Below are 14,698 nucleotides of genomic sequence, written 5' to 3'. Positions count from 1 at the left end.
TCTGGTTCACTGGGGCTGCAGCTGGACCTCAGTGTGTGAGGTCAGAGAAGTCGAGCAGGGAACAGTAATGGTGCGGTCCCAAAGTCCTCCCTTTCTTGCAGCAACCAGGCCTGCAGCACCTGCTGCAGCTGAGGGGGAAAAAAAAAAAAAAAACCACAGCCTTGTGTAAAATAATCTCACTTGCTCCTCCACAGCCATGCAAACAAGCCTTCCAGTGATACAGGCAGAAAGGAAGCCCGAGGAGTGTCTCATGCCTAGAAGCCTTTCATAATTCACAACATAGGTGAAATCACTGCCTGGCTCAGTTTCTGGTCATTGTTGGGTCTGAGACCTACGAGGAGCAATGCAAACCTTTGCCCCAACATGCCATTGCCCTCTAGTGCCCTGCAGAGGTATTTGTGTTACGGGGCCCTCTGCACTAGCAGACACCCTCTGCAGCTCGAAGTGGTGCAACTGGTGTGCGCAGGCCAGGGTGGTTTACGCCTCGATCTCATGGGACTGGAGAAACTATTCTACAGGAACTCACATTTGAACTAAAAAAAACAAAGTGGGGAGTGGTGGTCCTTTAAAAAAAAAAATCAGGTTTTATTTGTCTTCTCTGCTCTCTTTTATGTAATATAATTTGCTGTTTTTTGGCTTTTTTTTTTAATTTGCCACACAACTTACACAAATGACACCACAGGAAAATAACCATTTACATCTAGTGTACGCATTGTTTGGACAAGGGTGTGGGCCACACAGGTTGTAGTCTTAATCCTGGCCCGCTTTTCCTGAGTTTAGAGCGTTTTGTTCGGCTGTTTCATCGTCTAAAGGTCAATTTTTTTGCCAAAGACTAAGTAGTTGAGGATATGTGCTACTGCAAAAGCTTCTTGGTAAGGTTTTCTGTATCACCTGTGCATTTCCCAGTTGTTGCCCAAAATACATTATAGACTAAAGGCTGTTACTGCCACTTCATGCACGTTCCTGTTAGATAGTTGTTTGCGGACTAAAAGCAGGCTGGGGAACATTTATTGTCAGTTTCTTGTAAATATGTCTCAGCCATTGCAGCTTTTCTATACTTTGCTTTTACAGCTACAGCCATAAGGGCCTGAGCAAACAGGCTGAGGGCTGTGCTGCGCAAGATGGGTTTTTGTTTTCCTTACCTTTGTTTTTACACCCACACACGCAGCATCACAGCCTGTGTCAGAGTCCTTTGTGTGTCGGCAGTACCTGTGGCCTCCCCTCTAGCTCCTCGCCTGCTGGAAGTGGGGAACAGTGCGCATCTGCTGCTGCTGTACTTCTTGCTATGGCCTGCGCTGCACAGGGAGCCCACCACAGAGCATCCCCCACCTGAAATTCCTTATTCCAGCAGCCAAGGCAGCTTAACCTGCAGCTTGGGACAGCACAGAGGGCACGTCCCAGTGCCTCGAACCTTGGCGCTGGGTATCACACACACCACGTGTGACAGAGCCTCACGAAGGAAGCAGGAGGGAAGTGCACAAGGATCGCAGCTGACTTTACTGAACAGCAAAGTCACTCGCTGTGCTACCACAGAAAAACGCTCTGCTAGGAAAAGGCCTGTGCTCGCCTACACACAGGGTGCTTCCTCCCTCCTGCACTCAGGCCATTGCTTACCAACCTAGATAGGGCCGTCCATGCACCATACTTTGTCCAAAGAAGAATCAGCACATTTTTAACACGAAGGGCAGTTAATCACTGGTGAGGAAAACTTCCATCATTGTCCTCCTTCATGAGGGCCAAGACTGGACTGCTGTTGTGCACCGCTAGAAGGCACTTTGGGGCAGCGTGGTGCTCTGAGGGTCTTCAGCCACGGTAAGCCTTCAGCAGTTGACCTGCTATCACCAGTCTTTGGATCTCGCTGGTCCCCTCGTAGATCTCAGTGATACGAGCATCGCGGTAGTGACGTTCTGCTGGCATCTCTGTCACATAGCCCATCCCACCCAAGATCTGGATGGCCTGAAACGGAGGCAGCAGGTCAGTCCCAGGACTTTGTTCTCCACAATCCCCATAAAAGGCGCTAATCCTACCTGGAAGGGGGCACATGGGGCTATTACAGTTGCTGAGTAAACAGGATTAGAGCTGGTTGTAACAGCAGTGACAACCCAGGCAGCAAATGAACTACTTCGGGGTAGTTGTTAGTTCTTCCATGGGCAACCCAGGGTTTTTTTATTTTTTTATTTTTTTATTTTTTAAAAAGACATATTCTAGCAAAGATTGAATCATCCCCTGCCTTCCCCCCCCCCCGGCCCTAGGAACTTTCCTCAGCTTGCTGTGTGAAATGGGGAAGGACCACAACCCAGCTTCCAGCATGCTGTGTAGTTACCTGATGAGCGATGTTTGTTGCAGCCTCTGATGCCGCCAGCTTAGCCATTGCTGCTTCCTTTGGGGAAGGAAAACATCACTGAGGATGCAGCGATCACAAAAAAGGGACACCCCAGTTGCGTGTTTAACCCACCTGCCGGTGGTTAAACACCAGCAGCACTGACTGGGCACGAGCTCAGTGCAGCACTGCTGTACATCACACGGGTTTCTTGCCTCCAGCCTGTGTCCAGAGCTGTCACAGCTAGACAGATGGAAGGGTGACAATACCTTCGTGAAGGGCTTCCCATTGTCTTTCAGCATTGCAGCTCTCCAGGTCAGCAAGCGCGCCCCCTCCAAGGCCACAGCCATATCTGCTAGCTTAAACTGCAACGACAAACACTGCCTTTGGCCGAGGTGGCTGCCTCTGCCTGCACGAGCACATACACCAAAGCGTCCCACCTCTGAGGCCAATACTACTAGAAAAGGAGCGCCTCCAGCTTAACAGTCTGTTTGAAAACATAAACAATTACCTCGCTTACCCCAGTCAGTGCAGCGTGCGCTGTGCCCCCCGGAGTGAAGTCCCAGTGCCCACGTGCATTTTCCTGCCAACCCCAGCAATGTGAGCACCTGATGGGTCAGGCTACCTCGTACCTGGATGGCCTGCAGCTTGGTGATGGGCGACCCAAACGCCATCCTCTTCTCAGCATAATCCACAGCACAGTCCAGGGCTGCCTGCGCTATTCCCAGCGCCTGGGAGGCGATGCCGATCCTTCCTGCATCCAGAGTTTGCTGAGAAAGACAAAATATGTGTTAAATCAGGTCATAACTGACCAAGTGGTACACACAGACACACATACATAGACGCACATGCAGATGCACAGACAGCCACAGACACGCGTGCCCTGGCTCTGATTTCATCCACCTTTAGAGACAATCCAGGGCATGCCCTGTGCACCCAGGACAGCTCTCCTTGGCCAAAATATTTAGGGAAAATGCAAGGTTTTCCCTTAATCTATGCATACAAAATGGGAGGCTAGAACATGGACAGATGAGAAAAATTAAACTAAAACCATCCCTGCTCACACCGTCAGCATCATTCCTCGACTGGAGAACTGCCACGCTGGGTCTATGAAAAAAGCGCTGTCAAGGCTCTGTGGTAAATTCACCGAGCTCTGTGAATGCGGTCTCACGTGCTGCCCAGAAGGGGCTATGCCTAATGTTGCAGCTCACACTGGCAGCTCTCATCATCATTATCCTAAGTCTGAAAATGGATTTGGAAATGGCCAAGCTGGGGAACTACTGCGTCACACAGCCACAGCTGCAGCGCTGAGCCACCTCTTACCATGGCGATTTTGAAGCCCATTCCCAGCTGCCCCAGCAGGTTGGCCTTGGGTATCCGACAGTCCTCGAAGATCAGGTTGGCTGTGGAAGAGGCTCGGATGCCCAGCTTGTCTTCCTTCTTCCCCAGTGACAGCCCCGGGGTTGGCATGGGAACGAGGAAAGCGCTAATGCCCTGCAACAGGAGCCAGACTCTTAGGAATGGTGACGACTTTGCACGTACCTGGGTGTCAGCAGGCTTCCTGCAGACGTTTTTTCCACAGGAGCCGTGGGAACAGAAAGAAGGTGAGGGCCGAGGAAGTACAACAAAGCCCACACACATCAGCCCCGCCCTGTGCAACGCCTGCACAGCTCAAAATACCCTGCATAGCCCCCCCCGCACCCCTTCAGAGTGGTGCTCCCGTCACTTCCTTTACTCCCAAGTTCTTTTCCCAACCGACTTGCAGAACACACCTTGTGCTTCAGGGATTTATCTGTAGTAGCAAACACCACGGTGGCCGAGGCGTCCCAGGCGTTGGTGATCCAGGCCTTGGTGCCATTCAGGACCCACTCGTCACCATCCAGGCGTGCCACTGTGGATGCTGCTCCCGCATCGCTGCCATTTCCTGAGCAAGGCAGCACAAAAACCATTCAGGCGATCAGCGGCAGCCTATAGTGCAAAGCCAGCGCCTGCCTGCAGCCCTGCTGTCAGCTTGTGGCACCACCTGGAACTGCGTGGTGTCACCACTGTCACTACCACCCCGCCCACAGTGGCTCCAAGCAGGAAAGGGAAAGGTCAGTGGCAGAGATGCCGCCATCTCCAGGGCTCTGCTCGCACAGAAGGGATGAAAGTTTTCAGCACGGACCGTGTGGTGCCACACGTACCTTGGGCGCTGAGACTTCATTTAAATGAAGTGTTATAACCCACCTGTCTGCAAACTGTTTAGGCCTGTCAGACCTAAAGTCCATTCTAAACCTGACTAAGGAAGGTTACCCTACGTCCTTTGCAACAGCACGGGAACAGTCACATCACCTGGCTCACTAAGAGCAAAACATCCGATTTTATCCCCACTGGTGAAGGGAGCGATCCACTTGTGCTTCTGTTCTTCAGAACCAAACTTGAGTATTGGCCCTAAATACAGAGACTTTGAGAATGGAGAGCTGAGTTAGTGCCTGCTGAAGGTATGAGCAACCTATAAACCCCCAAATATCTCAGTGCTCCCCAGCACACCAGAACCCACCACGGGAACAGCTCCCATTTCTCCCGTTTCTCCCATATGCCCCTCTCCAACCACCACCCTGGTGCTGGCTCAGTTCCAGGCCTGTCCCTCCGGCGCAGCCCCGAGGCACTTACGTTGTTGACGCTGACAATGACGCCCGTGGACGCGCAGCCCCTGCTGATCTCCTCCACCGCGATGGAATAGGCCAGGTAGTCGAGGCCTGCGCCTTTGTACTCCTCCGGCACGTCCATAGCCAGCAGCCCTAAGCCACCCATCTTCTTCACCTGCATGGGGAATGGAGAAGTAAGGCGCTCTGCTCCCCCGGCGTCCCAGCAAACACATCGTGCAGACAGACGGCGATAAGGACGGGCCATGGCAGGGCTACACACAGGTGAAGATGTGCTAACTCCTGGTGAAATGGGAATGTGGCTGAGCAAACAGGGAGGTGTCCCTAGTGACTTCGACAAGAGCTGTACATGGTCATTGCTGGCTAGGATGAGCTCCTGATGAGATAGGCAGCTACAGCCTCACCAGAACTTTCTCAGCCTCCCACCAACATTTTCCCCTCACGCTACCCCTGTCGGTTGGAAGCCCTGCATGGGAAATCTAGCTGATAAAAATCATCAGAACTTTACCTTTGAGTCTGCTGTGCTTCAGCCTAGGACTGCACAAGGAAAGAATTTTACAGAATGAATGACCCACAGAACACTTCGCAAGAAGACAGTTTTTCATTCCATTATAGCCAGGTCTCACTTTCCTGAGAATTTAATTGCTGGTCACGTTCCAAATTATTCCAACCCCACCTTCCACCCCTGGCTTAATTCAGAGCACTGTCTCACTCTACATCCATCTCTTATTAATACCTGGCAATATACAAGAGAAAAACAAGCTGTCCTCTATTTTTGTATTTAAAATGCAATATAACAAATTTAGCCCAATCTTTTGGTGTTGCAGAAGTAAGTGTATTACCAGGCTCTGCTTGCTTTAATACAACCTGTGAATTTTTAAACAAATGTTTTTCGTCCTGTACAGACACCCAAAACACTCATCCTTCACTTCAAATCCAGAAGAAGGATGAAGCAGCTAGTTCTACGCATGTTGCTTTATCTTAATAAATGCTGTTTACAATTTGAATTTTCCCCTACGCATTCATGTGAAAATGTTCAAAATCAAATGTAAAAATCTCAGGTAAGACCAGTGAAGTAAGATGGCAGTTATTTCTTCCTTAGAACAGATATGACTTTCCTGGCTATCTTCCTTACTCCTTAACAGGAAGGAGGAATGTAATAGAAGGAATACAATAAAAGGAATATAACAAAACTTGCATGCCTCTGACACTGCTTGCTTGGAGCCTTTTGGCTAACGTAACTGTTTATTTTTCTTGGGCTTAATATTTCACCACAATGCAATAGGTGCATCAGTCTGCTCAACACAGCACAGACTTGCTGCACTGATTCGCACAAGCCACGGTTTGAGCAGCACCCCCATTTCTTCACAGCCCTAGGGGACGACCAACATCTGCCTCCTGGCCTTTTCTCTCCACCACCAGAAACGTGCTCAGTTCTCCTAGGGCTCCTCACTACGAACCACGTTATGGCTACGTACGTGCAATAAAAGCGTTTCAACAACTTGAGAAGGCAGCCTAACGAGCATTTCCTGCTATGAAGTACGAGCTGCAGAGGATGTTTCGTGCTAGAGAAGCCCAGGAACATCTCTGCGTGCTGAGCACCAAAACAGGCGGCGGTACTCGTGTTAAAACGCCCGTGCGGGTTCTGCTGCAGGCCGGGGGGCCGCCCGTCACGCACCTGCTGTGCGGGGAAGCGGTGCTCCTTGTCCAGCTGGGCCGCCAGCGGCATCAGCTCCTTCTCGGCGAAGTCGCGGCACGTCTGGCGCAGCATCAGGTGCGTCTCGGGCAGCTCCACGCTCTGGTACACCGTGTGCAGCCGCCGCAGCCCGACCCAGGGCAGCGCTGGGAGCGGGGCAAGGCGTGAGGCGGCGGGAGGCTGCCCCGGCCCGCCGGGGTGACACCGGGGGGTGACCCCGGCCCGGCCCGGCCCGGCCCCAGGCGGCGCTGCAGGGCCCGACCCCCCCCCCTCAGGCCCTGAAGGGCACCGGGGCACCCCCCCCGCCACCACCCCCCCCGCCACCACCCCCCCCGCCCGGCCGCTCCCCCCCCCCCCGGCCCCTCGCCCTCACCCCGGGGCGCGCCGCGGGACAGGGACAGGCCCGCAGCCACGACCGCCGCCATCCCTCAGGGCAGCGCGCACCGCGCATGCGCCAGATGCCGAGGGCGGGGTCGGCTTCGCGAGAGGCCCCGCCCCCAGATCCGCCCAGCGCCCGTGCAGAGCCGGGGGGGGGGCGGGGCGGGGCGGGGCGGGGCCCCCCAGGCGGCAGCAGCCCCAGGGCCGCGCTGCGAGCCCCGCCTGCTGTAACGGCACCGAGGGGCAGCAGCGCTGCAGGTCGCTCCTCCGTGCGGCACAGGAAGAGGGGCAGGACGGGCGGGCACCGTCCCGGGGCTGTGCCCCCGAACAGCGCAGGGAGGGCGGCGCTCAGGTAGCACGGGGCACAGCCCGCTGTGACAGCGCACAGGGCACCGCCGCCAGCCGAGGGTGAGGTAGTGAGACACGGAGCTGAGAGCTCACCGCAGCTGGACCTTATTGCTTCGCCACCGCCACTTCCCTCGTTCATTTCTAGCTTGTAACCACTTTATTCTTCCCAAACCCTCAGGCAAGCAGGTAAACGTCCTCCAGCACCAGAGGGCAAGCTGCTGTCGATGCTTCTCTGCAGCGAGAAGCCTTGAAAATCCTAAGGAAAGCACGCGGAGGAAGACACTTCCTACCGAAAGCAGGGGACAAGGACAGCAGTGCCCAGCCCGTGACAAGGGACACCTTCCTTCACGGATATTCCTCAGTCAGTCCCGAAACAGCTGTCCAGAAAGTTCGCTGGCACGAGTCCAAAGCACTCGCCTCAGAAGTGTGAAAAAGAGGTCCTGGTCCTAAGAGGACAAACACCGGAAAGATTTAGGATGTGTGGGTTTGGTCCCTTTGTTAGAGCGGAGCACAGCATGATCCCAGCCCTCTTCTTCCAACTCGGCACAAGTGACCTGAGAAGCTGCCTGCGCAGGTACCCGTTCTCTTGCTCAAACTCCGCCTGACATTAAAGCAGCTCCCTCACTGTCAGCACCCGGCTGGGACCGTTCACCTGACAAGGGTGAGATCCTACCGGAATTCCTCCCTAGCTCACTGGCGTGGGAAGCTTTGATCCATCGTTACAGCATCAGAGCACACAGAACCGAGGGAAGATGCTCTGTTAGATCACTTTACCAAAGACATCACCTCTGCCTCAGGGATGAGTTCAGAAATCCCTGACCTTTTGGATTACAATCACCCTTTTCAGTGCTGGGTTGCCCTCTTCTAGGGCCTTATTTCTGCAGCATGCTTTTTGGGCAAAGACCTTCTGATCTGGCAAAGCAAACATCCATCTAGAAACTGTCTGAGGGCTGCTAGCGCTGCCTGCAAGCCTCCTGGTTTTCCTCCCGTTTTCCTTTCCTTATTGCTGAGTAGATGATACATTCACCAGTGGGAAAGCCACTGCCTCGATGCTTTTTTCTCATCGCGACTGGCTGAGGTAATGATTGCCTAAGACAGGAATCAGCTTTCCTCTAAGCATCCACGCCGTATTTATGCCCGGCAGGGTGCTCAGGCTGGCCAGTGGCACTTCGCAAGGCAGCGGCTAGATGGCAGCCACGGCCCTACAAACGCTCCCGGCCCCGCAGAGCTGCCTGCCGGCCGCCCGCGGCTCGCACAGGTCGGTACGTGCCCGTGCAGCAATTCCTGCTGCTCGCTCTGGCAATGGTCTGTCTTCCTCTAAGTATCTTTACTCGGTGACACGGAAAACAGACGGGAAACGTCACATCCATAAGAAAAGCAGTTTGCTTCATACAGAAAACGAGATACAAGGAACATCTAAAGGCACCTGGATTTATACTACATAAAAATTCAGCTCAATATGCTAAAATGTCCTGGGAACAGCTAACAGCCTCCTCTGACCCTACCTGAGCAGCTCAGAATGCTCCGGGGTGGAAAGCACACCTCTGGGCAGCTCTGCCTTGTCACAAGCAAATATTCTTCCAGCAGAACAAAAGTTTCCCATCTCAACAGCGTGGCATGAGCCCGCGTAAAGACAGCTGCTGCAGGAGGCACCTCAAGCTCCACTTCTACTAACCCTGAAATAACTAACCAAGACCCCCTCAGTGCCCTTGGAGATGCTGGAGCGGAGCGATGGCAGCAGAACTGTTCTTCGTCTTTCAGCCACACAGCCCTTGCCCCTCCACATTCCCAAGACGTTTGTTGTGGTTGCTCATGATTAATGCTCCACCCAGAACAGGTCATTTGTTGTGGTTAATCATAATTAAAAATCCTTCCCAAGAGCTGGAGATTCTTTCGTGACTGCCGCCCCACATACTCTCACTGCTTACACTGCTGCTCGCTGATCCTCTACGCCAAGGCTCCCATCGTTAATCTGTGAGGTAAAGGCAGCGGCTTCCTATTGCTGTCTACGCATGAGCAGGCTGTGATGTCCACCCCAATTCATCCTGCTAACACAGAACCTACGCTGAATCGGCCTTAACACAGCAGGTAACCGACTGTACCTGCCAAGGGGCTAGGTTTCAGCTATCTTGGGGAACGAGTGGAACTAAGACCAGCAAGTGTCTCTAGTCCAGACACGACCTAACTCCCCTGCACAGCAGGCAGGGCTGGCCAGCCCAGCAGAACCACCAGACTTGACGCAGAAAACAAGCAGAGAAGGGTTTTGGTCACTGAGGTTCTGCATGGTCAGGAGCTGGGCACCAGCGCAGTCACTGAGAAGCAGAGCTCTCCTCTACCCAGCGCACGGTGCTACTTCCTATCGCCAGATCCCAAGCGCTGCTGTGGAGACACCCTCTGGTCTGGCAGTCACTAACTCAGCAGGAGACTTCCTCAAATATAAATAAGCAGCCAAGTACGCAAAGCAGTGATAGGAACTCCGACAATTAAAAAGAGAATGTCAGTTCTCACGTTTTGGTCATTACGAATCCCCCTCTGTAACACTGAATGATTTGACCTGGGGTTTTTAGCTTCTAGTACCTCAGCAGAAACAAAGCAAACGGTAACAGCACCGTCTCTCCTTCCAGCACCTCCAACATTCAGGTTTAAAAGGTTTAAAAGTATTCAGAGATTGAAGCCCAGGAAGCTTTGCTTCCTAAGTGTTTTTCAAGTGATTTTCCCCATTCTCCCTTTCTCCTCTAAGCCCCACTAAACCGACACCTCCCCTGCGCCCCAGCTAGACTGACAATGCGCCATTGGTCCAAAACCAATACATTCCGTAGCAAGAGCCAAGAAACCTACGCAAGGGGAAGCAAGAGAAATGATAAATATACTGAGATTAAATTCAGCTCTAAGGTTGACCCTTGAGCTCCAAAATTCAGCTATTTGCTTGCAAAAGCTCAGACAGAAATGCTATCAGACTGACTCAACGACCAAACTGGATAAAGCCTCTTTTTTTCCCCCATCTCTTCTCCCTAGTGACATCTCTGATCGAGCCATTCCCAGGGGGCTGCTCAGACCCCTGGATATAGAAATAAGATTCCTGCATCACTCAGAAGCTGAATTAGTCTCTTATTTTATCTTTCCCACTGGAGAATATTGGGATGCACCCTAAAAAGCAACCTCAGCCATGCTACAAACTAAACCACTATGCACGGAAGAGACGATCTATCCAAGTGAAGAAGAGATCTGCTCTTCAGGTGTCAGTGGCTACCCAAAGGGGGCAAATTGTCCTGCTAAGAAATAGCTTACCCGAATAATCTGACCTCTTGAAAGAGGGTAGTCACCCAATAGGTGAAACATGAGAAGCACTAAAAGTGCAACCTAAGCTATAAAAACTGTAACAGCAATAGTTTTCTAACAGTGCCTCTGATCCATAACCTAACCAGGGTACCAGAAGGTATCCAGAAATGGAGAATGCCAGAGGCTGGATATGTTAAGAGTGGTGGATAGTGAAGCGTTGCAGGGAGAGTTCCTTTACTTTTGGGAGCTGTCTTCTTTGCTTCATGTGTTCAGCCTCACGCAAGAAAAAAAGGTTTGACAAGAAGCCTTGTTGCATGAGACAGCTCCAGTCCGGTCCTGGACATCTGGAATGGTAACGGCAGCACGGCATCCACGGACACACATGATTACTGTCCTCCGTTGTACGCGTAATCGGCCTTGTTGTGCATTATCAACTTGTTGTCCACAAAGTAAAAGCTGTCTGAGCGGGTCTCGTATGGATTTTCAACCATCAGACGGACTGTGAAAGAGAAAGCTCAATTACATTCAGCAGCCTGCCACACTCCAGTGGGCAGCACGAAGTCAGAATAAAAAGGGCTCTGCCACTCTGCTGGATTTACCAGGCTGATGCTCTGCCCTATCCAAGTAAGAGAAGCAAACCACACTGCTGGGCACGCTTCAAAGGCTCCAGCCTGCTCTTCCTATTCCCAGGACAAGCACTGCCAAAAGCAAACAAATGGGTGGAGTAATCTCTCACAAGACATGGAAACTGTCAGAGCCACCGCTAAAGCAAGCAGCGATCATTGTCTGTAGGCAGAGGCTGCAATCCGCAAATAAAAGCAAGTGGCTGCACTCCCCACGTGTACACAGACGCGGTGCAAACACTGCGCCTCCTCCCGCGGCCAGGCAGCCACGGAAGGGCCCACACCACACGCCCCTGCTCTATCCAGCCCCTGAGGTCAAACATAGCCTGCACAATGTGTATTTGCAGAGATCTTGGTCGGCTCAAAAACACACCTCTCAGAGAAAAGCCAGTTCTGTTCCAAAGCTGGAGGCTCAAGCCGTAACAAGCAAGTGCTGAAAACAGCCGTGTGACTACTGGGAGAACCCTTTTTCAAGGTTTTCTTACTTTCTGGACTACATTGCCGGGCATTAGGCACAAAAGCCCTGTAACTGACCAATTCTTCTTGCAGCCTGTGACGTGACAGTACAGGTTGCCTTAGGCTTTCATTCCAAAGGTGGAGAATTTGCAGCACAAATGTGTGACTCAGGATTAAACACAGCCTAAACAAGGAATGTGTACCTACTTACTCCTGTCCCTCCATCCCACTCACAACTCTTTGCACAAGCAGAGAGAAAATGAGAAGGAAAAAATGAGCACATATGCATACACAAACAAAACAACTCAGTACGGAAAGGGAGGTACTTACTAAGGTCTTCTGAGAGCTGAGGGAATTCATAGATGTGTTCGCATGTGTTCCTGCTACTGGGGATGCAGAAGCCAAAATCAAAGTCAAAGTTCTTCAGCAAGCGATCTCGGAAGTAATGTCTCTCAATCATTCGAAAGTTTGACACTGGCTTTTCTCCCACTGTAAATTCCACTCTGTAAGCCAAAAGTAGGAAAAAAAAAACAGCTAAGACAACCTTCCTCTCTTCCTACTGAGAAGAGCAGAGCCTTTGACCCAAGGCTACAGAAGAATCCAACAGATCGTTCCAGAAAGAGACGCTTAGATATTCTTAGTGCAAGACAGGTTTTCTCTAGTCCTTGATTCTAGTTACAACAGTCAGTGACGCTACATAAACATCTCATTCTCCCCTCTTTTTATGAACTCTTACTCACGTTGCACCAACAGTCCGAAGACGAAGAAACGCTGGGGTGAACTGGTAACGAACAAAGCGGCCTGCACTAGCATCAAGTTCACTGTTGTCATCTTCACCCTCATCGTCTTGCTCTAGAAAATGCACCAGCTCAGAGTTACTCTGCCAATAGCATACATGTAAAGTAATACTGGCTAGCAGGAATATCAGGACAGCCTTGCTATTACTTAGGCATTGAACATGAAGATATTTAAGAAACGGTCTGAGACTCAAACTAGCACTAAGAACTACAGAGAATATCTGATAAGACAGCTGGCTCAGCCTTGGTGGTTCCGGAGCTAAAACCGCCCTCAATCTCACAGGATATCCCCCCCTTGTAATTACCAAAACACGTGTAAGAAACTCTGTGCCCCGGCTAGCCAACAAGGGAAGATTTGCAGCTGATAAGATTTCCCCCGTCACGCTATAATCACATTTTTATGACAAAACTAGGAAATTTCACAGCACGGGAAAACTCAGTGTTGAGGTAAAGGAAAGGGATTTAGTCCCCAGGACATACTGAAAGACTTTTCTGCTTAGCATGAGCCCTGCACTGCAGCTTCTCATTTCCCTGAGTCCCTCTAGCCTCTTTGCGATGTTAGGATAACATACCTGAAGCAGAAGGCTTCGCAATTTCAAACAGCACTGTTCCAGTCTCGAGGTCCCGGATCTTGAACCTGGTGAAGTCAATGTTGTAAATGTTGTCCTCAGGTTTGCATAAATAATCTAGAAGAAAAAGAAAACACGTACTAGCATTTCAAATGATCTCCGAGTAACTACCAAAGGAATTTTTTTTAAACTAGCCCTTTAAGGTACATACTGCAAATTGTTTTTTTCAGAAGCTTCAGGCAAGCAGAACAAAACTGAGGCTAGAAGAAACAAAAGCGTGCTAGGTGCCAAGGAGAAGAGCAAGAAAGGAATCTGGTCAGAAAGGCAGAGAGCAGCATCCCAGAACAAAACCAACAAAAAAAAAACCACACAACCTTCTGAAAGTTGTAAGAGAGCCGCGGGCAGAAGCGGGCAATGCAGCCCCGGCATCCCCGGTCCTCAGACGGCAGCGGCACCGAGCCTGAGGGGCACGGAGCGGCATGAGGGGGCCCCACAGCGCTGCCCCCTCAGCCCCTCACAGCCCCTCAGCCCCTCACAGCCCCCAGCCCCCCTCAGCCCTCACTCACTCTCCGTCACCCGGCACAGCCCCAGGACGTGCTCGGGCCGGACGGTCTCCAGCGCCAGCAGTTCGGATTCGGTCCACAGCGTCCCCGGCCGCGGCGCCGCGTCCCCCGAGCCTCGGCGGCCCCGCAGGCGGCTGAGGGCTCCCCCGGTGCTCGGCGGCGGCTTCTTCTCCGGCCCCGCCGCCGCCGCCGCCCTCGCCTTGGAGCCGCTCATCGCCCCGCCGCCGCCGCCAAGATGGCCGCCACCGCCCGCGGTAGCTATGGGAGCGGCGGGCGGCGCTGCGCGGGTCAGAGGGCGCGGGCGCTGCCTAGCAACGCCGAGGGGGTGTGAAGCTAAGCAGGGCCCGCCGCGTGCGCGGTCCGGAGGGGCGACCGAGAGGGGCAGTGTGTCCCCCCCTCAGGCAGTCCCGGCACGGACCGGCCCCGGTCCCGGTTCCCCAGCCCCGGTCCCCCACCTGCTGGGCGGCCTCGGCACGGTACGACCCGGCTCAGGGTGCCTGCCCCCGTGGCAGGAGGCCCCCCCCGTCCCGGAGCTGTGCTGGATGGCGCTGGGGCATGCCTCAGGGAAAAGCCTGGAATTATCTAGGGAAATAAAAATTATCTGGGGCAATAAACCCCAACCAAGTGGGAAAATAAAGCCACTGAGCAGGCAGCGTGGCCCCGTTTCCCTGGCACAGGGCCAGGGCCGGCAGCACCACAAGCCAGCCCCCACAAAGCGGGAGCTCCCAGGCCTCGCCGCGAGGGAACCCACGTCTCGTTAATTGAATCACGGCCTGGATCCCGCAGGGCTGCGGGTTAATTACAGAGAACAGGAGGCCTCTGTGCTCCGGGGAGCCCTGCTCCTTCTAGGAAGCGGCAGCACGCACTCCGCTGTGTGCCGAGGCTGCAGGCCCTGGGGCTGCGGGGACACGGAGCCCCCAGAGCCCAGCCAAGGCTCAGTGTGCAGGGGGTGACTGGGAACAGAGCAGCGGTTAGTGACATCTGCTGCTGCTGCTCATAAGCAGCTACTGCCAACAAAATGCTC

General features: G+C 52.9%; 1 protein-coding gene across 3 annotated transcripts; it reads right to left on the bottom strand.

Moving 5' to 3' along the window:
• Nucleotides 1–561: 561 nt before the first annotated feature.
• On the bottom strand, nucleotides 562–13,936 carry LOC121079387 (short-chain specific acyl-CoA dehydrogenase, mitochondrial-like). 3 transcript variants are annotated; one of them, XM_040576539.1, is made up of 13 exons: nucleotides 13,678–13,936; nucleotides 13,115–13,228; nucleotides 12,486–12,597; nucleotides 12,076–12,248; nucleotides 6,644–6,807; nucleotides 4,973–5,122; nucleotides 4,652–4,763; nucleotides 4,093–4,244; nucleotides 3,644–3,814; nucleotides 2,953–3,090; nucleotides 2,590–2,685; nucleotides 2,324–2,380; nucleotides 562–1,956 (listed from the first exon to the last, which is right to left on the bottom strand). In XM_040576539.1, exons 1-13 carry the CDS (start codon nucleotides 13,886–13,888, stop codon nucleotides 1,804–1,806), a joined length of 1,803 nt encoding a protein of 600 aa, XP_040432473.1. In that variant the 5' UTR covers nucleotides 13,889–13,936; the 3' UTR covers nucleotides 562–1,803. The 3 variants fall into 3 exon arrangements, with proteins under 3 accessions (XP_040432473.1, XP_040432474.1, XP_040432475.1); XM_040576540.1 differs by lacking the exons at nucleotides 12,076–12,248; nucleotides 12,486–12,597; nucleotides 13,115–13,228; nucleotides 13,678–13,936 and adding an exon at nucleotides 7,035–7,147; XM_040576541.1 differs by lacking the exons at nucleotides 562–1,956; nucleotides 2,324–2,380; nucleotides 2,590–2,685; ... (4 more) ...; nucleotides 4,973–5,122; nucleotides 6,644–6,807 and adding an exon at nucleotides 10,484–11,165.
• Nucleotides 13,937–14,698: the final 762 nt, after the last annotated feature.

Source organism: Cygnus olor, chromosome 17 (genome assembly GCF_009769625.2).
Source record: "Cygnus olor isolate bCygOlo1 chromosome 17, bCygOlo1.pri.v2, whole genome shotgun sequence".
Lineage (NCBI taxonomy): Eukaryota > Metazoa > Chordata > Aves > Anseriformes > Anatidae > Cygnus > Cygnus olor.
This window is presented reverse-complemented; position numbering and strand designations above follow the sequence as displayed.